The sequence below is a fragment of the Typopeltis vanoorti genome, chromosome 6 (genome assembly GCF_054136105.1).
Source record: "Typopeltis vanoorti isolate ZY-2024b chromosome 6, IOZ_Tvanoo_1.0, whole genome shotgun sequence".
Taxonomy (NCBI): domain Eukaryota; kingdom Metazoa; phylum Arthropoda; class Arachnida; order Uropygi; family Thelyphonidae; genus Typopeltis; species Typopeltis vanoorti.
The window spans coordinates 6,713,186-6,737,145 of record NC_143554.1 but is presented as its reverse complement, the minus strand read 5'-3'; the positions used below and the strand labels follow the sequence as shown (position 1 = coordinate 6,737,145).

At 34.1% G+C, this 23,960-nt stretch overlaps 1 protein-coding gene across 3 annotated transcripts in view; it reads left to right on the top strand.

Moving 5' to 3' along the window:
• Nucleotides 1-23,960, top strand: part of LOC150105263 (protein alan shepard-like) — a 323,518-nt gene that overhangs the window by 84,021 nt on the left and 215,537 nt on the right. For all 3 annotated transcript variants that reach the window (XM_090394029.1, XM_090394030.1, XM_090394028.1), the window contains exons 4-6: nt 1,993-2,084; nt 8,549-8,706; nt 12,633-12,694. In XM_090394029.1, the coding sequence (XP_090250155.1) occupies nt 1,993-2,084; nt 8,549-8,706; nt 12,633-12,694 (312 nt within the window). The remainder of the gene's footprint in view (nt 1-1,992; nt 2,085-8,548; nt 8,707-12,632; nt 12,695-23,960) is intronic.

Genomic DNA, 23,960 nt, shown 5'->3' with positions numbered 1-23,960 from the left:
TCTTTAGGACTGGAGTTAGGTAGTACAACACCAGGCAACTCGTTGCAAAGGTGGAGCAAGCTAACATCACTCCTATCTCAGTATCTCCCATAATGCAAAACGCATCTCCTTGCAGATATGAATAATGTTATGCATTAAGGGAAGGGCCACTACCCAGACTAGTTTCGACCTTTATTGCGGTCTCTTCAGTGGGAGGTTAAAAGGTGGCACACCGTTTGGCAACTCCTATAGGTAGAGATGACCTTGCTAATGCTTCTGCTTGGTATCTCCACTTGGGCCTGGCTCCCACTGAAGAGACCTCAATAAAAGTCGAAACTAGTCTGGGTAGTGGCCCTTCCCTTAATGCATAACATTATACATATCCGCAAGGAGATGTGTTTTGCATTATGGGAGATACTGAGATAGGAGTGATGTTAGCTTGCTCCACCTTTGCAACGAGTTGCCTGGTGTTGTTACTACCTTACCCCAGTCCTGAAGATACTTTCAGGTGCAAACTTTGTTTGCTCACATTTGGATAAAGGATTAAACTAAATTTATTATAGTCTAACCAAGTGAAAAATAAACTTTCAACATCTCTATGTTAATGTTTCTCTCATAATGTTGCTGCATTATATACCATTGGATTGGTTTGCTATATACTACCTTCTCTCTTTATACAGATCTTTCAACTTTTTTCTTTTGAGGAAAACCTGTTCCTTTCTCCATTCAATCATACTCTGTTTTACTGCTTGTTTGAATTTTAACCATATATCCCACTTCCAGATAATATTATTCCAAGTTGAACAGAGGGTGTAATTTGGTTGAAAAGATAAATGGAAAATATATTCTCTGGTTTCTCCTTGCAAAACAGTCTCATTTGTTTGCATTTTGTCTTGTATCTGCTCAGTTATTATATACTGGGCTCATTATTGGTAATTTCAACTGATGTTCCATCCATATTTGACTGGGAAAGTGGCTCCTGCAGTTCTGGAATTTTGGAACTAATTTCTAGCTCATTTGATTGTGCACTTTTTTGTAATTTTACCAAGTATAGTTTGTTTAAAAGTGCCATCTTGACTAGACTGAATTGGAAGATCTGGGAACTTTATGATCTTTGACTGTCTGATATATACTGTTCTAATTGGCTCTATCAGTGCACCCACTCTTTCAGCAAAAAGACAGGTGTTAATGTGGTGTTCAGAACTTTAGCATTTCTGACAGAATTTGAGACACTGATTAGCGATATGCAGTAGTGAGCTATAAGGGGCTCGCACTAGCCCTTTGTTAAATTTTTCTCAAATTTGCGAGCCTCTTGTTCTTCTTGTTTAATGATCTTGTAGAACTAGAAAATACCACCGTGGAATGTGTACATCCTACTATAATTGCTACTTTAAATTCATATAGATTTTCTGATAACTATATGAAAAATCATTTCATTGCATTTTGTTCTGATTGAGCTCGTGTAAAAAATCAGGTGTTGCAATCAGACTTCTACAAAAATTTCCCAATGTTGTGATTTGGCATTGCGTTCATCGTTTACACTTAGCATTAGACTATTCGATAAAAAACATTAAAGAAATAAATCATTTTGAAATATTTATGAATAAATTATATGCTTTTTATCACTAATCACCAAAAAATCAACGAGAATTAAATAAAATTGCATAAATATCAAAAATTGCTGCTTATCTGGGAGATTGCGATTTTTAGACCCTCAGCTCAACAGCAGCCAAGATCTGGTGGCATTCACTCTGTGTCTTTTAGGATTGTATGTAGCCTTCACATTTTTATTTATTGCTTTAAAATATTTCCTGTATTAGTGTGTCTCACCATGTACCTGATTCACATATCAAAACTTGCCAACAGCTGTGTTGAGGTGCTTTGAAAGAGGCATTACTTAATGAAACTTATATGGCTTGCACGCAGTGTATATTCCATTATAAGTAATCAATGAATGTTCAGCAAATTGATAAATGTTAATATTCTTACTTTATTTATTTATTTTTTTTTTAGGATATGGTTTTGTTGACTTTGAATCTCCAATGGCAGCTGAAACTGCAGTCAAAGCACTCCAGGCGCAGGGTGTTCAAGCCCAAATGGCAAAAGTAAGCCAGCATTATTATGTATTTTGATTGTTAATATGTATTATTATTTCTTCAGTCATCTTCATGGAGTTAGACTCATTGTGGTATGTCTATACTAACCATATTTACACGATATTAACCATATTTACATGATACCTATCATACTTCTTGAACTCATTCACTGATGAAATGCTCACAGCTGCCTCTGGCAACACATCTCACCTATTCACCATCAAAGCAAAATCTGGTCCTTCACTTTGTTAACCACACGCCTCCAGAGTTTGCAGGAATGATCACTTGTTCTCTCACTTAATGCATGTATTGAAGAAAGTTTTTTTTTTTTTTTTTTTTTTTTTGTTCTTGTTGTTGTTGTTGTCAGTCCTGTAAAAACACCCTTTAATACCTTATGTTTCTATCAGATCTCCTCTTTTCTGCCCTGTTGATTAATCTTTGTAGCCCACTGACCTTCAGTCGGTCTTTACAGAGAATATTCCATAGGCCTGTCATAGTTTAGTCCCTTATCTGTGAATCCTCTCCACCATCCTTTCATCTCCAGGGAAAGGAGACCAGACCTGTGTGTAGTAATCTAGAGATGGGCTTATAAAGAGATAAAGAGAAATAATAACTTCATTATCCCTGCTTTGTAGTGTGTGTTCTTCAAAATCCAAGTAAGCTGATAAGCTGTTTTTGCCACATTTGCTCTATACCCTCCTTTAACTCTATCTGCAGTGTCACTTCAAATCCCTTGGCCTCATCAATTTCCTGTAGTCATGCACCTAGCAGCTTGTGATCTCTTTTTTTTTTTCCAACATTACTTTGCACTTTGTCACAGCAAACTGACAGTTGTTATTCTTTGTCCATATTGCCAGCCTGTTTAAGTTATTGGCTATCATTTTTCTCAGTTTTTGTCACCAGAAAACCACTAGATATTTTTCTTTAAATCATTTCCTATATCATTGATGAATAAATGAAATGGCAGTAGTCCAAGTATAGTGTATTAATGGTACACCACTATTCACCTGTCTTCTCCTGGATTCATTTCCTTCATATACTACTTTTTGATGTCTGTCCATCAGCCACTCTTATCCTTATCACCAGCTTCATATCCAAACCCATTCACTCCAGTTTATGCAACAGAGTTTCATGTGATATCTTGTCAAATGCCTTTATCAAAGAATGAACCAGCAGTGTCACTGTCTATTTCTTTTCTTTGTCCAACCCAAGTGTCACTTTATTATAAAAAGCAAGCAAATTACTTTGGTGAGACCTACCTTTCATAAAACCACGCTCGAGGAAAACCATTTTGTCACACTCTCCTCATGCACTCCTCTTATCGTGGAGCACCATACAAAACTCTGTCCTTATACTCCCTCTTTTGCTCTTATATTCTGCTTTCTCCTTCCTTACTTCCCTTCTTTCTTATGTGTCTCTTTGTTGAACTAGTCGCCAGGCATTTTTCCAACCATTCTATCTCATGTTTTCTGTATAGGACTCTCCCTAGGCACATTCCTAATGCTCCCCATTTTTTTAAATATTATTATTACATAACACCTCCAGGGAGTCCTTGGACTCATCGAGGGAGGGTACCTACTCTACTACTCTCCATCTACACCAACGCCATCTACTGCCGACCACTACTATTAGTATTTTCACCGACAAATATCCATGCCCATGGCAGGATTCGAACCCGCAGCCTTTAGGCTGGAGAGAAGATACGCTAACCACTTGGCCAACCTGGCCAGTCATTTTCTAATTTTTCTTTCATGTTGTCAATATCTTGTTTGCTCTTTCTTATTTCCACCATCTTTCACCACCTTGTTATTTGCATTTTCCAGCCATTTTTCTTAACAATTGTGAGCTTAACATCTAAAGAGAACTTTGTCTTTCCATTTAAGATAAAGTAATCTAATATTGATTTCCATCCTCTTGCTGCCAAAGTATGTTTATGTATGTCTTTACATTTATAAAAATAATTCATTATTTTAAGATTATTATAAACTACAAAGTCGATCAATTTTTTACCATTCCTGTTTAGAGTATGTCCATATATTCCTATATTATTATTAATTTTTGTGTTTCCAATTCTTGCATTTAAGTCTTCGGCTAATATTACATAATCATTTTTATTTATTTACTTCTAATATTTTACTAATACTAATCTATCTTTAAAAATGATAATAGAGATGACCCCAAAAACTATAGAGGCGTCAGTGTACTAAATTCCTGCAAAATATATAGCAGAATCTTAAATAACAAACTAATGAAATATTCCAAAAACTTTATTTTAGAAGTACAGAATGGATTTAGGAAAGGACGATCATGTATAGACCCAGCCTTTTGCCTAAAATTAACAATAGAGAAAAGAAGAGAATACAATTTAGAAACATATATTGCATTTATTGACTTTGAAAAAGCATTTGAAAAAGTTAAAAGAAACATATTATTTAACATATTAAAAGAAAGACAAATACCAAATAATATCCTAAAAGCTATCACAAGTATATATGAAAATAATCAAATACAAATAAGATTAAATCACGAGCTATCATATACAAGAGAGATAAACCAAGGGGTCCGACAGGGATGTCCCCTCTCAGCAACTCTTTTTAATATCTACTTAAATGAAATAATAATAAAATGGAATAAAAATTTACATCAAGGAATTAAACTTTCTCCTACAGTAAACTTAAACACTCTCCTCTTTGCCGACGACCAAATAAAATTACAAATTCTGAAGATAACTTACAGAAAGCTATTTTAGATCTAAATAAGATAGCCAAAGATTATGGTATGAGAATATCAACAGAAAAATCAAAAAGTATGGTCTTTAAAGGACAAGATCCAGCAAGAACTAAAATAGTATATATAACAAGATCTTAGAACAGGTGAATTCATTTAACTACCTAGGATGCATGATCACATATGAAAATGAAAAAGATATAAATGTAAAAATTGCAAAATATTTAAAAATAACAAGTGTAATTAACTATATTTAAACCAAACCTAGTTCAAAAACAAACTAGACTAAAAGTATACAATACGTTAGCCCCACAGTCTTAATGTATGTGAAGCGAAATCTGGACAGTAAAACAAAAAGACAAACAAAGATTAACAACAGCAGAATTGAAGTTTATGAGAAAAACTGCAAAGTATACTCTATTTCTTCACAAAAGAAATGAAGAAATTATGAAAGAATTAAACCAAGAACCAGTAATTGAAAAAATTAAAAAATATAAACATAAATGGATAGAACACGTTCAAAGAATGAAAACAAAGATTACCAAAACAAGCCTTAAAGTACAAGCCATTAGGAAAAAGAAAACCAGGATGTCCTCTTAAACGATTCAACGATGACTTCTAAGGCCGGAACAGGCCATGCTAGACTTAAATCCTTGATATGCATGATGATGATGATGATGATGATTTTTATTTATTTTATTATATATATTTTGTAACCGATTGTAAAATTCAATATTATCCTGTTCTCTTCCTTCTTCTGGGGCATATAAACCAATTATTTTTAAATAACCTCTATTTTTATTCTAGCTTCTATTATCCTTTCATTCCATAATTTATAATGTTTTAACTGTTTTGCAAGGGAATTATGAATCAAAATCATAAAATCTGCTTCTTTGGTCACTGTCAACTCCACTATATATTATATTAAAATTTTCAGTTCTCATGGTTCCTTTTATTTTCTTTTTTGTTTCAGTATTACTGCTATTTGAAAATTTCTTTCATTTGGTCTAATTCTATTTCTTTATATGCTATTCCTCTTACTTTCTAGTTTGCTATATGCATTATATTTTGTTGTTTCCATTTTTGTTTTACTTTTTCCATTCATGGGTTATTTTCCATAGATTCGTTCTGATTAGCTTTCTCTGTCAGCTTAAAAATAGAATAATGATCTCCATGTCAGGTGACTAGCCTGGCAATGGATAGTCCTGTGGTAGTGCTGCTACCTTAAGGCTTTTGAACTAGCTTTCTTCCAAATTTAAACCAAAGGGAGGAATAGAATATATTGAAGGGGAAAGAGTAGATTATAGTAGAATAGAGTAGAATTATAGTAGAGGTTTATAGGGGGACATAGATATAGGCCAGAAATGGAAAGACGCCATGGCCCTCGAGTACTCTAATAGCATAAGGGTCATAAAATAAGAAGAATTGGCTGATAAGGCCTTAAAGGAAAGATTAAATCGAGTGGGTCTTCCTCAAAGTAGAGGAAGAGGAGGATAGATCCGGCTAGGGGTCCATGGGAGTGCCACTTTCCTTGCAATCAAAAACAGTATAGAAAATAAAATAGAACAGATGAACAGTTTAATTATTTAGGTAGCATGATAACATATCTAAAAGATATAGATGAAAGAATAAAGAAATTTCAGAAAATATGTGAAATGATTAAAAGGACACTGAATAAAAAAACAAGATTAAAACAAGGAAGTAAGACCTGAATGGAAGGGGGTCGGAAAAGTGGGGTTTGAGAGATGTGGGAGAATTATTGGTGAGGCAAGAGGTATGCAAACTTTTTTTTTTGAAAAACCCATTTTTTTAAAAAATATTTTTTTAAAATTATTAAAGGTGGGCAGAGAATACTTTGGGATGGGGGTGGACATAGAAATTTTAGGGGAAGGAGAAGGATGTTATGGGATAAGATCAGGGGTGGGAGAACGGGGTACGAGCTGTTTCAACAGTGCATCATCTTTGGAGCTCTTGGAGGAAGTGGAGGCTATGTCATATTGGCTTGGTATTTCTGTCTTTGGTGTATCTGTGTTGTATTCTATTGGTCAGAGTCGTGACCTAATTTTTATGTTATGGAGCTTCCAACTCTCAGAAATTATATAGGGCCAGTGGACATTTATTGAGTTTTGTCACATTTTATGGCTATTGTTTCTGATATTCTAAGCATTGTTTTGTTTTCCTGTATGTCTACTATTATGGCCTTGTCGATTTGCAGGGTATGTTTCTGTTCAAGGGGATGGACAGCTATTTCTGTTTTTCCTGTATTTTGTGTTCTGTTTTTCTTTTGGTTGTTGCATTTTTTATTGTTTAAATGTTCTGGAATTGAAATGTTGCAGTCATGGAAGTGTTCTTGTAGTCTTGCCCACAAAGATCTGATAGTAGAACCTGTGTAGGTGACATCACAATCTTGTTGGAAGTTTATTTTGCACTTGGTTAGACTATAATAAATTTAGTTTAATCCTTTATCCAGTGTAAACAAACAAAGTTTGCACCTGAAATTATCTTCAGGACTGAGGTAAGGTGGTACATGGCAACTCATAGCAAAGGTGGACCAAGCTGTCATCACTCCGTCTCATTATCTCCCATTATGCAAAAAGCACATCTCCTTGCAGACATGTATACTGCTATGCATTAAGGGAATGGCCACTACCGACCAGTTTCGACCTTTATTGAGGTCTCGTCAGTGGGACGAGACCTTAATGCATAGCAGTATACATGTCTGCAAGGAGATGTTCTTTGCATTATAGGAAAGACTGAGACAAGGAGTGATGAGAGCTTGGTCCACCTTTGCTATGAGTTGCCAAGGGATGTACCACTTTACCTCAGTCCTGAAGATATTTTCAAGCGCAAACTTTGTTTGCTTACACTTGGATAAAGGATTAAACTAAATTTATTATAGTCTAACCAAATGCAAAATAAACTTCCAGCATCTTTCTCTAAATCCAGAGTAATTTAATATCGTATAGGTAAATATGACCTCTCATATTTACCTATACAACTTGTATAGGTAAATATGACCTCTCCATTGCTTCTGCCTTAGTATCACCACTCTGGATCTGTCTCCCACTGACGAGACCTCAATAAAGGTCGAAACCGGTCTGGATAGTGGCCATTCCCTTAATGCATAGCAGTATACATGTCCACAAGGAGATGTGCTTTGCATTATGGGAGATACTGAGACAAGGAGTGGGGAGAGCTTGGTCCACCTTTGCTATGAGTTGCCAAGGGATGTACCACCTTACCTCAGTCCTGAAGATATTTTCAGGTGCAAACTTTGTTTACTTACACTTTGATAAAGGATTAAACTAAATTTATTACATCACAGTCTTGTTGGCAAGGAAATTTGTAACCACATTGTGGTGTTCTAGTATTTCTTCTTGTGTGTGTGTGAGATTTAGTAGGTTTTAGAAGTGTTGCCAATTTTTGATTTGTGGTGAACACCAGCTTATAGTCAGTGTGTTTGAAAATGAAACATATACAAAGCCTACAAATACATTTTCAAACACACTGACTATGAGCTGGTTATGACTATGATTAAAATCTCTTAATAAAAAAAAAATACTGTTTTGTCTAATAATATCAAACACTATCCATGGCATTTGCAACATCACATTTCAAATTTTACATTTCACGTTCTTATTGTAAAACTTGACAATTTGTAATTTTTTGTTACATTGAATATTTAATAATTTAATTATTGACTACTTTGATTGTTTATTTTCTAATGATAGACTGTTTATTTTCAGCAACAGGAACAAGATCCTACTAATTTGTACATTGCCAATTTGCCTTTGTACATGACAGAAACAGACTTAGAAAAAATGCTAGAGCCATACGGTCTAGTAGTTTCTACACGAATTCTTCGTGATAATAATATGCATTCTCGAGGTGTTGGGTTTGCAAGGTAAGATGTATAAATATTAAGTTTTCAATCTATTTTTCAATCAATTAATTTTCACAACTGCATCCAAAAGAAAAAAAAAGTTAATCAATCAAGGAGTCTGTCCTAAAAACCAGATTAAATAATCTTCATGCTTTTCAGGTTTCTAATAATCACAGTAGTAGCCTTATACCAGGCTGTTAAAATCATTTAACATCATTACACCATGTTACATGTTAAAATCATTACACCATGTCACACTGGGATTAAAATTTACAGCCTGTCCATTGTAAAAGATTGGTGCTTGATGCCATGGTAAAGGTATCTGATAAACCTCAGCTTCCTTCTCTGCTATGTTAACATTAATGATTAATGATATATCTCATAGAAAAACTTTCTTTATTTCAACACCTTATTAAGCCACTGAATTCAGCCATTCTATCTACAGCAATCAGTGGTGCACACGTGTCAGCTGCTTGATGTTCTTTATTGGCTTGAACAGACATCCATTTTCCCATGCCCACAATTCCAGCCTATTCAAATCATTCTGCAAGTACTGCATATCAGCAGCATTCCTGATTACCCTACCTATCTTTTCATCATCAGCAAATAGCTGTATGTCGCTTGTCAAATCCTTCCCAATATCATTAATGTGTATCACAAGGATCAGTGCTTAAATCTTGCAGACGCACATCCCCTGTATACCATTATTTGATATCTGTCAGTAAGCCATCCTCTTATCTGTGCTAATATTCTATAACCCAAACCCATATTCTCCAATTTATGCAACAGTCTACCATGCTGTATTCTGTCAAAAGCCTTAGCAAAATCCAAAAGTATCATGGTGTATCCATTCCCCTTGTGTAGTTCAATGGTAACATTGTTACAGAATGTGAGCAAGTTGCTAAAACATGACCTTACCTTAGAAACCCATGTTGCTCATTGCAAAGCAGAGATTCACTGTCAACTGATTTCTGAATGCAATCCCTAACTAATTTTTCCAAAATCTTCACCACTACTCCTTAGATACTACCAATTATATATCCATTTAGTCCCTATTGCTGAATTCTTATTCCTTTGTGCAACAGCTCTAATACCTCATCCACATACACCTGAGTTTCTCCATTCAGTGAAGAGGTAGCAGTGAACTCAATGTTGCATACGCCAGTTGATAGCTTTTAGCAAAATGGGTACTCATTAGTTGAACAACCTCTTACGAGGGTGGTCTGAAAAGTTCTCAGCCTTGACCATAGATGGCAACACTACTGCGAGATTTATTTTTTTCAAGTTGGTACATCTGTCAAAAGCATCCATGTGAAATTGCAAGTCATTCTATGAAGTAGTCTTTTTTATACAGCTGTCGGAAGCCAAAGTGTTGTCTGTATTCCTTGAAATTGATAAAATTGGGTATTGTGCAGTTATAAAATTCTTTGTTAAAGAAGGTTTAATGGCAAAAGAAATTCATTTGAAGTTCATAAAAGTTTATGGGCACTTTTCTCCTTTGTTTTCGACAATTAAGAAATGGGCTGACGAGTTTAAAATTTGCTGTATCAGCCTTAAAGATGATCCACGTGAAGGACATCCAAAAAGTGTAACAACATCAGAAATCATTGATCAAGTGCACGATATGGCATTGGATGACCGGCAAGTCATAGTGTGTGAAATTGCTGAGACTATAGGCATTTCAGAAGAACGTGTAGGATATATTTTGCATGAAGAGTTGCAAATGATAAAGCTTTGTGCAAAATGGGTGCCGCACTTGCCCACAACAGATCAAAAATGCATTCGCATGAAAATCTCTGAACAGTGCTTGGAACAATGTGCATCGATTTATCATCATCATCAAATTCCTGACATGTACCCTCAAGGGGTGTACAGGATATGATAGTACTGCATGAAAAATTTACATATTACTAACTTCCTATCTACAATTTTCCTCCAAATCAGTCTGTTACTTGTCAAGACTCAAACATTAATTTAATTTATTACTCATCCTCTTTAGCTTGGATGAGACTTTCATTCACCATTACACACCAGAATCCAAACAGCAGTCAAAACAGTGGACAGAAGGCCAGTTCCATCAGCAGGAAAGGTCATGGCATTGGTTTTGCTTTGAAAAGGGTAAAACAATAACCGGGGAATATTATTCCGATCTCTTAACCAGACTAGATGAAAAAATCTTGAGAAAAGACCTGTTTTGCAGAAGAAAAAAATCATCTTTTATCAGGACAATGCCCCTTCCCACAAAGGTGTTTTGACAATGGGAAAATTAAGGGATCTGCACTATGAATTGTTGGAACATCCATCCTATTCTCCAGATTTGGCTCCCTCTGACTTCCATCTCTTCCCAAAACTAAAATTCTTCCTCGCTGGTCAGCATTTTTTTTTTTCAAATCAAGAGGTGATTGCAGCTGTAGAGGGGTATTTTGCAGATCTGACTGAGAACCACTGCAGAGACAGAATAATGGCGCTGGAGCATCGCTGGAATAAATTATTAGTCTTAAGGGAGATTATGTTGAAAAATAAAAATAATTTTGAAATTATAAATTCGTTTTTTCATTGTTAGGCCAAGAACTTTTCAGATCACCCTCATATGCATCTCTTACCTTCACACCACCTAGATTCATAAGAGTTATTCTTTCATATTCATTCTTTCTTTTACTTGCAGCATATTGATAAAATTCTTGTGGATTGTCTTTAGCTTGCAGAGCCAGTTTCATTTCATACTCAGGCTTTACTTTCCATACAACAGTTGTGACTATTCTAGCCTGCTGCTTATAATTTTCATAATGGACATCATCCTTATGTACATGGTATTCCTTCCACATCATCCTCTTCTTACGAATTTCTTGCTTAATAAGATTGCAAATCCACTTGATTCCTATCCTATTTATTCTTCCAGGTCTCAGGACACCTTCTGATATTGTATCATTTAAGTATTGTTTAAATGCTTCCCATACACTGTCAGTATTCTTTCCATCCAGCAACCGATCCCATTCCATTGAACTCAGTGTACTTCTCAGTTGGTCATAATTTCCTGCTTTGTAGTTCAGTATGAAAGGAAGTTCTGAGCAAGAGAGTGAGGAATAGTTTCTTTACATGGAGGGTGGTTGAACCATGGAATGCATTGCTTGATAGTTTGGTGACAGCACGAACAGTCAATGACAGACTTTGTGATTTTTAGGATGGGCCTTCCATGATGAGTCTTGTGACTCCATTGAGGCCTGAATCATAATAATACCATTATTTCAGATTGCCAATAAGTTCTTGGCTGATGAAGAATTTTTAAATCTACAATACATGGATCACTTCCTATTTCAAGTTTTCAGTACTCTGTTCTGAACAAGTGAGAAATATTACTATCAACAATTAACAGTTAGTGAGAGTTTCTTATTTCTTGTGCTCTATCTCCATGTGAATTTGCAGATTACTATAATCCATTTCTCAGCTTCACTTAATATCTCTTATGGAAAGGAATATTCAAGAATAGCATTAAAAAAAAGTGTTTCATGAGTCATATTTTATAATATTATAGGCCAAGAAATTTGGAATGATAGATCAAAAAGAGATTGTAGGTTATGCATTTTTTGATGCTGCACATATTTGTAAATAATTTTTTTTAAAATGGAGTTAGAGAATGGGTTTGTAATCATAACTCATGATACAAATAAAGAAATTTTTCATTCAATTAAAAGGGATTATGATTTTAATAGTTTTAAATGTAAGCTTGGATGAAAACATGTAATTTTTTACAATGCAATGAGAATGCTGCTATGTTAACATTTAACACATTTGTGGGATTTATAACAAATATTACTAGCTCGTAATGTAGTTTATCATGTGACTTTTTTTTTTTTTTTCCCATTTAAGGCTTTTTTCAGTAAATCTTTGTAATGCTATAATTTGAAATATTTCCATAAACTAATTAACTTATTTTATTTTTTTTATAGGATGGAAACTAAGGATAAATGTGAACAAATTATTTCCATTTTTAATGGAAAAGCTTTACAAGGTGATTTTTTAAAAATATTACTTTAGTTGTTTGAAAGATGTTTTTGTTCGTCAGTTATTACAAAAATTAGCAAATTTATATGTTTAATTTCTTCTTAAAGGCATCCCAGAATGTAATAAAAGTTTATTAATGACTTTTGTTAAACCCTGTTTTCACTAAAACATTGTTTGTTTGTCATGGTCACTTATTCATTGCAAGCTTATTTACTGGCCTACCTGATTTATATAATTTTTGGATGACTCATGAAAGAATGATTTAGGAATATCTTACATTTAGTTCCCCCCCCCCAATCCCCTTTCTGATCACTTGCAATTGCTGTTCAGTGTGTAAAATCTGCTATTCTTTGTTTTTCCACTTCTTACCTGATGATATCATCAATAATCGTCATTATCCTGATATGTAACCCCCCATGAGATGGTCAGGTTACTATGACAGCACTACATGATTAAGTTTACATAATTATTCATCTTATATCAACAATTTTTCTCCAAATTAGTCTTATTACTTGTAGAAACTCCAATATGTCATAACTAACATTTCGTTCTTCTAAGACATTTCTGATTTAATCAACCCACCTAGACCTTGGTCTTACTCTGAGTCTCTTTCCCTGCCACTGTGGCATCAAACACCTGTTTTGTTAACCTTTCCTCATCCATTCTATTTAAGTGGCCATACCCTTAGATTAGCTCTGCTTACACATTCTTGAATACTAATAGTTTTGAGTTCCTTTCTAATATCATCATTTTTAATATGATTCTGCTATTGCTGCCTCCAGATCACTCCCCTAATTTTTCTCAGAACCCTCTTCTAACCCAACTCTTAGATCCATAACTCAAAACTGGTTAGAACACTGTCTTGTATACTGCTAATTTTTCTCTTAATAAATTTATTCAGCTGGGCTATCCACCATACCAGTGTTGCTTAATCTGTTGTCTATTTCCAGATTTAACCTGCCATCTTCACTAAAAACTATTCCTAAATAGCTGAAATATTTTACTTATTCTATAGGATTTCCATTCGGAATGCAGCCTGAAGTTTTCTATGCTCTTGCCTATTTTCATAGTTTGATCTTTTTGTTGCCGATTTTCATGCCAAATTTGTTTTCGCTGTTATTCAGTTTAGTTAGAGAATCCTGGAGACTTAACACTTCTTCTTCTTCCTAACATGGAATTTAGGCCAGGTGGCCTGTTCTGGTCTCATGCCATCTCTTTCTTGGTCTTCCGATTCTTCTTTTTCCACTTATTTTGTATCTGTATAATATTTTTGGTAGTCTACTGTTGTTCATTCGATTTAAATGTTCTAGCCATTTTTGTTTATACTGTCTTATGTAGTAATTAATTGGTTTTATTTTCAGGTATTGTAAGATTTCTTCATTTGTTTTGTGGTCCCACTTGGTATATCCAGCTGTTTTTCTGAGGAATTTAATTTCTGCTGTTTGAATTTGTTTTTCATCTTTCCTTTTCATGGTCCATGTTTTGCTTCCGTATAGTAAAGTTAGTTTTGACAAGACATTATATAGTCTGATTCTGGTGTGTTTTTGTACTAGGGATGGCTTAAATATATTATTTATTATGCCATTTACTTTGACAAAGTTTGATATTTTAGTGTCTATGTCTTTTTCTTCTTCGTATGATAGATCACATCCCAAGTATCTGAAAGTGTTTACTTGTTCTAGTATTTTATTATTTATCACTATTTTACTTCTTATTGGGTTTTCTCCTGTGAATGTCATTATTTTTGTTTTTTCTTTAGATATTGTCATATTATATTGCTTTGAGATATTATTTAATGATTTTAATGATCTTAGTAAGTCATCTTCTGATGTAGCTAATACTATTTGATCATCTGCAAATAGTAGTGCATCTATCTTCATTTATGGGGTCATTTGTATACCAAATGGGTTATGCTGTTTCCAGATTGTTAATATTTCATTCATATATATATATTGAAAAGCAGAGGTGAGAGGGTACATCCTTGTCGTACTCCTCTTGATATATCTTTCCATTCTAAGATGTGTTCTAATTTAACTGCTATTTAAATTTCCTGTATATATTTCTTGAATAGATTGTAAAAGTTGGTGTGGTATGTTTAAATCGGTTAATATTTTAAACAATTTTTGTCTACTAATTTTGTCAAAGGCTTTTTCATAATCAATAAAGGCCACGTGTGTTTCTTTTTGAAATTCTCTTCTCTTTTCTATTAATAATTTTAAAGTAAAAATTGGATCTATGCAGGATCAGCCTTTTCGGAAACCATTTTGTTCTTCTAGTAATTTGTCTTCTACAATGCTGCTTAGTTTCTCTTTTCATATTCCTGCATATATTTTATATCCTGTATTCAGCAGGCTAATTCCCCTATAATTATTACAATTGTCTTTATTTCTTTTTTTATAGACTGGGATAACCAGTGCTTTTTTCCAAGAGTTAGGGGTTTTTCTGGACATCCAAACCATATTAAAAAATTTCAGAAGTCTTTTTCATTAAATTTTTCACCTGCATTTTTGTATAGTTCTATATTTATATTGTCTTCTCCTGGTGTTTTCCTAATTTTCATCTTCTTTATTATATTTTTCAGTTCTAACATTGTGATATTTTCTATTAGGTCATTCTTTGACTTATAAAATTTTATTTCATTGTTCTCATCTGTCCAGAGATTTTGAAAATAGGTCCATTTTTCTAAATCTATTGTTTGTATTTTTATCTTTTCTTTTATTTCTTTATTCATGTATTTTATTACTTTATAGGTTTTGGGTTGTGGCTTAAATAAATCCTTTTCTAGTTCTGTTACGAAATTGTTCCTTCTTTCTCTATGTTTTTTCCTTACTTCTTGTTTTGCAATTGCACTGTTTCTTTTTCTCTATTTCTGCTTCTATTGTTTTGGAATTTAGCCATTTCTGGTAACTGTCCTTTTTGGTTTTTATTATATTTTCTATTTCTTTGTTCCAGTCTTGTAGTCCTCTTTTTCTAATCCATTTGTGCTTTATTCCTAAGGTTTCTGTTGCTGCTTTTGTGAGAATTTGTTTCGAATTTTCCCATTCATCTTCTGTGTCACTTGATTCTTGTGTGGTTTCTGTTTTTAAGTTTGTGCATTTTTGATATTGTTGTCTAACTTGAGGATCCTGTAATGAAGTAATTTTGTAGCTTGGCCAGTAAGGATTTTTAATTCTATGTGTTTTTAGCCACTTTGGTTTAAAACGAATTTTTGCTGATACCATATAATGATCAGAGTTTAATTCAAAGCCTCGAGACTTAACACTAAATGTGTTTATCTACATAAAGCAAAGAGAGCTAAGTTAGACATCTCCATTTCTAATATCAGGCATAACATCACTTTCTTTCTTAATGTGTTTCATTTAAATGATGAATAAGAGTGGGGATAATGTACATCCTTGTCATACTCCTGATTTTATGTCAGACCATATTCCTGTAATTCTCTAACTGCTGACTGACAGCTTAAATATAGACTATGTATTGCTCTTTATAATATTCCATTCACCCCATACAATTGTAGTGTTTTGAAAAGCTTTGCTCTGAGCACCTTATCATATGCCTTTTCCAGATCTACAAAACTTAAGTACAGTTGCTTGTCATATTCCTACGATTTCTCAACTATTTATCTTAAAGTGAAAATCTGATCTCGACTCCTCCATTTGGCCTGAACCCAGCATGTTCTTCTACAATCTTTCTCAACTCCTTTTCAAGTATGCTTGCATAAATCTTTCCTAAACACCTGGTAGAGAAATTCCTCTGTAATTCTCACATTCCGCTTTATTCTCTTTTTTGTAGATGGGTACTATGAGATCATAGTACGCATGAGACTATGAGACCATAGTACTCGGGCACACTCAGAGACAAAACAGAGATGTGGCCAGTCACCGTGGAAGAGACAGGAACCTCACCACGTAACCTTCTGCAGTAAACAATGAAACAGAGAACCATGTTGGATTTGAGTAATAGAGACAAGGTTGGACCGTTTGCAACTTTCGTCACTTGGAAACATTACAGGGAAGAAGAGAATGAAACTGGGGAACGTAAGCCAGATACTATGAAGATAGCATATGATGAAGATATCTTAAACCCTCCATGGAGGGTATCTTCTGATTCTTCGTGTCTGAAAACCAAGAATCTTCTCTTAAGGCTTGCAACTTGGAATGTAAGGTCCTTATATGAAGCTGGAAGGTTAGATAACCTTATATGAGAACTTGAAGCAATTGAAATTGACATTGCTGGTATCAGTAAAGTCAAATGGACTAATAGTGGAATAATAAACAGAAAGAGCCATTCAGTTATATATTCATGTGGAGACAGTCATAGGAATGGAGTAGCATTTGTACTAAAAAATAAGATTGCACAATCCTTACTTGGATTTTGGCCCATAAGTGACAGGATAATTGCATTAAAAATTGCAGCTCCACCTTTTATTTTTATTGTTCAAATAAAAAAAAAAAAAAATCAGCTAACGCCTTTTTATTCCCGTATACGGGAGTAGGCGCATATATGTTTCTATGAAGGCATTCAAAATGCACTTAACAATACTAAATCAGATGACATAATTATTGTTATTTACTTACTTACTGTCTTCTTCTGTTGGGAACGGGTTGAGTCTTCCATGTTTCCACAACAACCTCAAGGAGTCTCGGGTTCTTGCGTGGCTGGTGAGATGTCTATATGTTTGTAATCCAGAGTTGACCTTTATTGTTGTTATCCATTTAGTTCTTAGTCTTCCTTTTTTTCTTTTATTCTTGCATACAGAGCAAGGTTGGGTAGTTTTTTTTTTTTTTATGACATTCTCTTGACCTGTCCGTACCATTGAAGTTGTCTTCTTTTGATCTTTTCGATTAATGAGTCTATATATTTTAGGTCTTGTCTTACAGTTTCATTTGTTTTCTTTTCTGTCCATTTTGTTTTATTTATTTTTCTGAGACATTTCATCTCGAAAGCCTCCAGTTTTCATATCTCTGTCTGCTTGAGTGACCAAGTTTCTGAAGCATATAGCACAGTGGGTATTATAATTGCATTATATCATTTTATTTTTAGAGGTTTGGAGATTTTATTATTTTTCCAGATTTTACATGGCTTATTAAATTATGACCATGCAGTCGATATTCTATGTTTAATAGTGGTCATGGTATCTAGGTGTTCTGTTATTACTGTTCCTAAATAGTTAAATTGTTTTACCTGTTCAATTGTTGATCCATTCAAGGAGAGGTTTAGTTTTTCTATGTTTTTTCCAATTATCAAGATTTTTGTTTTGCTGTATTTATGGTCATGCTATATTCTTTAGCCATATTGTTTAGTTTGTTAATAGGTTCACCAATTTTTCTTTTGTGTCTGCTATTCATAACAATGTCATCTGCGTATTTTATGTTATTAAGGTTATAACCATTTAGGTTGACCCCTTTTTCTCCTTCCATGGCTTGGTTAACTATGTCCTCTAGGTAGATGTTAAAAAGGTATGGGGAGATGGGACATCCTTGGGCTACTCCTTTACTGACGTTTATTTTATCTGTTGTTATACTATTGAATTTAATTATTGCTTCTGTGAGACTATAATATTTTCTAAGATGTTTAGGGTATCTTCATCGATTTGTTTCTGTTTTAATATTCTTAATAAGATTACTCTCTTTATTCAGTCAAATGCCTGTTTAAAATCTATAAAACAGTAATAGATATTTTTTTTATGTTCCCAGTATAATTCTGCTAGTCTTTGTATTATGAAGATCTGATCCAATTTGGAGCAATTCTTTCTGAAGCCTGCCTGTTCTTCACTAAGAATGATCTCATATGTACTCATTATTCTGTTCTGTAAGACTCTTGTAAATATTTTGTAAGCATGGCTGAGTAATGTGATTGGTCTGTAGTTTTTACAATTTTTCCTATCACCTTTCTTGTAAATTGATATGATAATTCCTGTTCTCCAATCTTCTGGTATTTCTTCTGATTTAATGATTTTGTTGAAAAGTGTGGTAAGGAAGTTGTTTGCTTTCCTTCTTTCCAGAGTTCTGATAGAATTTGGTCTATCCCTGGTGCATTGTCAGATTTCATTTGCTTTAGAGCATTCTCTACTTCTGATGGAAGGATCAGTAAGTTGTCATATCTTGAGTTAGTGTGGGGCTTTGTTATTAGGTAGTTACTGCTTTCATTCTTAAAGGTTTCTTGGTAGTGTTCCATCCATATTGCCTTTATCGCATTTGGGTTTCCTGTTTCCTCACCCTGATGGTTGATCATTGTGAGCAGTAGTGGTGAAAAGATTTTTGTAATTTCTTTAATTGTGTTATGTAATGTAATGTTTTTAAGTTATGGTGTTTATATACCTCATTTCATTTTTCTGCTTTTTTTTGTTTAGTCAGTTTTCTTTAGCCTGTCTGCAGAGTTTATCAATTTCATTTTTGAGTTGTTTGTATTTTCTCTTGTTTTCTTCTGAGGTATGTTTGTTTATTTTTGTTTTTAGTTTTCTTTTTTCTTCACATTTTTCTAATATTTCAGATGTTATCCATTTATTATTAGGTCTCTTATAAATTCCTAAAGTTTCTCTTGCCTAGTTAATTAATATTTCTTTTCCTGTTTTCCAAAGGTTTTCTTTTTTATCTGTTTGAGTCCTATTTATTTCTTCAATTTTCCTAATGTAGTCTAATCTTATTTGGTTGTTTTTTAACTTTTCCATGTGGAGTTTATCAATTCTATTTCTTTTATAGTTCACTTTGAATTTTATCTGCATTATTGCAGAGAGGAGTTCATGGTCTGTATCCAGATCTAGGCTTTTGAGCATTCTTACGTTTTTGATTGAGGTTTTCCGTTTACTTCTAATTAGGATATAATCTGTACAATTTTGTATTTCTCTATCTGGTGAGGTCCAGGTGTATTTAAAATTAGATCTATGGTAAAACATTGTGCTTGAGATGAGAAGGTTGGTTTCTCTGCAGAAATTGAGCATAGTTTCTCCCCTTTCATTTTCGGTTCCAATTCCAAATTTCCCCATTATATTTTTTAGCTCTTCTCTGAAAGTTCCAATCTTAGCGTTCAAATCTCTGATTATGAGTAAGATGTCTCTGGAGTTTGTATTATCTATTTCTTTTTGTAGAATAGTTCGATGTCTTCTTCATTGTAATTTGCATCCGGTGCGTAAATCTGGATAACCTTTATTTGTAGTCCTTTTTCTTTGGTTTTTAGTCTAATTCCTATTATTCTGGATGAGATAGGCTTAATATCTGTTACACTTGCAGTAAGATTTTGTTTTATTAGGATTGCAACTCCTCTATGTACATTGTCTCTTCTTCCTGAATAAAATAATTTGCCCTCCGAATAAAATAATTAAACAAATACTTTATGTTTAAGCATTCTTCTCCTGTCCAGTGAGTTTCTGAGATTCCTATGATATCCCACTTTATCCTTTTCAGATTCTCTTGTAGAATTTGGAGTTTTCCTGCTTTGTATAGAGATCTGATATTTACAGTAGCTATATACTTATTACATTTTGCTGCCCACATAGAAGATTTCTCACCAACACTATGTGAGGCTCGTGTTGGCGCGTCGGCTACCCCGTACGCAGTAGTGCAAGATGTATTCCCGATAATCGTGTAATTCATGGAAGTTTTTGGCATTTTAGTGTGGTCGGCTTGCCTTTCCTTTGCCACGCCCTTTGGTCCATGGCTCCTTATTCTTTATTCGGAGCAGTCCATTGGGGCTTCCCTCATCCGCCATCCAAGGGATGCTGCTGGTAGGAGTCCGGTCTTCCCCAAGACTATTGTTATGGGACATCTAAATGCTAAAGTAGGCTCAGAAAAGATCTCTTCCTGCATAGGAAACCAGGACCTGGGACATAGAAATCCAAGAGGAGAAAGATTAATGCAGTTCTGTGAAGAAAACAATCTGGTAATAACAAATACTTCATTTAGCCAACTTCCTAGAAGACTTTACACATGGAAAAGTCCTGGAGACAGCTGTAGGAACCAGATTGATTATATAATGATTAAAAAAAAGATTCCGGAATAACATCTTACAAGCCAAAACATAATACCCAGGGGCTGATATTTTGGTCAGACCACAGCCCTGTGGTCATTAAAGCAGCAATAAAACTAAAGAAAACAATGAAACCTGTAAACATAGAAAAATATGATCTTGGCTCCCTTAAAAATCAAGAAATACAAGACAAATTTTTAAAGGAACTGGCACAATCCACTGCTGTTAACGTTCTTGATTTCACTAAGTGTCCTTATCCTAAAGATGACATTGAGAAAAATGGCAGAAACTTAAAGAGCACATAAAAAAGGCAGTAAAACAAACAATTCCCAAATTTGAGAAGAAGATGAGTAAACCTTGGATGAATGACAAGATACTGAAAATGATGGAGGAAAGAAAGAAAAAAAATCATCCTGAATATAAGAACTTAAACAAGATTTGGAAAGAATGCAGGATTGCAAAAGAACTATGGATTAACAATAAATGCAAGGAAATTGAACAAAAAGCACAAAATCAGAACTTCATGAACAAGTTACAGCTAACTAGTAAATCTTTCAAGAGGGTAGGCTCTCATTGCATTGAAGATATCAGTGGAAACATCCTAATGGAGAATGACAAAATAAGGGATAGATGGATAGCTTATTCAAAGGAACTCTACAATCATGATAGAATAGATAAGCCGATGCAAGAAGATTTGGAGGGGCTTACTATTCTTACCTGGGAAGTAACAAATGCCATTAGGAAACTGAAACCAGGAATAGCTCCAGGAATGGATGGAATTATGGCAGAATATCTAAAGGCTTTGGATGATAAGGCTATAAGATCACTGACTGACATATGTAACAAAATATTTGAAACTGGACACCTGCCAAAAGATTTTAAGCACTCGCCATTCCTACCAGTACCTAAAAAATCGAAGACAATCAGATGTGAGGAGTACAGAACAATCAGTCAAATAGCAAAAGTTATGTTATATATCATCCTAGAAAGAAATAAACATAAAATCAAATTGGAAATTAATGAAACACAATCTGGTTTCCAGGAAAATAAAGGAACTAGAGAAGGACTCTTCAACATTAGAACTATTATAGAAAGATACCTGGAGAAGCAGAAAGAAGTCGGCTTTGTTTTATTGACTACACAAAGGCCTTTGACAATATACGACATGAACAACTAATCAAATACATCAGAAAATTAGGAGTAGATGGTAAAGATACCAGATTACTGATAAATCTATATTGGGAGCAAACTGCCTCAATAAAAATATCAGGTGAAACCTCAGAAGAATTCCCAGTAAAGAAGGGTGTCAGACAAGGCTGTTTTTTTTCTCCTATATTGTTTAACCTCTATACCAGTGGGTCTTAACCTTTTTAGTGATCGGCACCCCGTTGAATCTAAAAATAAGTTCTCACACCCCCTTGAAAAATGTGTTTCTATTTCTTTATTTAGGAAATTAATAAATAAATAAAAAGGAAATAAATTACAAGGTAATTTATTTATTGAAAAATAAACACATACATATACATACAAAACAATATTTCAATTTTTAATTGCTGTGTTGTTGTTATTTATTCATAATAATACTTTTGAAGCGAGGCTCCTTTTTTGGAAGAGCCACAGAAGCCATCACTTGCATTCAAGCGATTTCTGGCTTTTGTTTTTATGTGCAAAAGTGATGAAAATCCCATTTCACACAGGTAGGTGGTGGCAAATGGTAAAAGTGTCTGCAATGCTGCTTTTGCCAGCTGTGGATAACTGTGTATACCATTTGAATATGTGCATTGGCTCGTATTTCAATAAGATTGTCTTTTATTAAATAGCTGTCGTCCATTGAATCTGGGTCAAAATTTAGAAACTTCTCTCGTACCCCAGGTTAAGAACCACTGCTCTATACTGAAAATATCTTCCAGCAATTGGAAGAATTTAAAGGAGGCAGGAATATAAACAACTTAAGATATGCAGACGATACAGTACTGCTAGCTGAAAATAAAAAAAAGATCTTCAAACCTATTAGAAGAGATGCTTAAACTAAGTGAAAAATATGGACTTAATTTCAACTTCAAAAAAACCAAAACCATGCTAGTAACAAGAGAAAAAAGGGAAAATACCCGATATAAATATTAAGATCAGAGGAAATACTTTAGATCAAGTATAGAGTTATATATATTTGGATCAACTAATTATAGAGAATGTAAAGTGTGATAAGGAAATATTAAGGAGAATAGAAATTGCTAGCTCAACCCTCATTAGCATGAAAAACATTCTGACCTCAAGGGAAATTCACACAAAAACAAGAATTAGGCTGTCCAAATACTACACGGCTATATGGAACAGAAACCTGGACAATATCAAAATATTGTGCAAGTAAACTAAAAGCCCTTTGAGATGTGGATCCTCAGAACAATTCTTAGTCCCATGGACTGCCAAAAAAAGTAATTTAGAAATATTAGAGATGATTGGAGAAGATAGGACTCTGTTGAAAACCATTAAGAAAAGGAAAACCACTTACCTTGGTCATATACTAAGGCTTGAATCCCTACAAGAAACACTTCTAGAAGGAATGATACAAGGAAAAAGACGAGGAAGACAGAGAACAGATTGGATGGGAAATATTAAGGACTGGACCTTTTTGTCCTATGAAGAATGTAAAAGAGAAGCACAAAACCGTACACGGTGGAAGCTCCTGGAAGGAGATGACATCTGACAAGACAAGACTATGAGATCTCTACTCCAATTATTGGAAATTCGACCCTCTGTCCAATCCTTCTGAATTATGCAATGTAGCCACTGCTAAACTTTTATACTGACTAGTAAATTATTTAAGGAATTTACAACGTATACTGGAATATTATTACAAGAAACTTTAATGAATACTTCATATATTTCGGCAATGTCACATTGCCATCTTTTCTGTTTTCTTGGGTTTTTTGTAAACAGAGAAAACCAAGGATCCATCAGGCTGGCGAGTGATTAGAGTGTCTAGGAAAGGGAAACTGTTGTTTTCTTTTTCCAAGGTGAACTGGATTCTGGGGTGTTGGTTGTTTAAATGTGTTAAGAAGGAGTGGAGTTTCTCTGAGCCATGTGGACAATATAGCAAACACAATCATCAACATAGCGAAGCTAAATAGTGGGTTTTTGTGGGGCTGAGTTTAAGGCTTTCTCTTCAAAAGTCTCCATAAAAGTATGCCTTGGCTAGTGGTGAAGTTTCATGTCATGAAAAAAAATTGGCTGTGTTTGGTTGAAACATTGGCTACCATGTTCCAATATGCCTCCGCAAGCAATGCCAGCATCACAAATATTCATCAGGA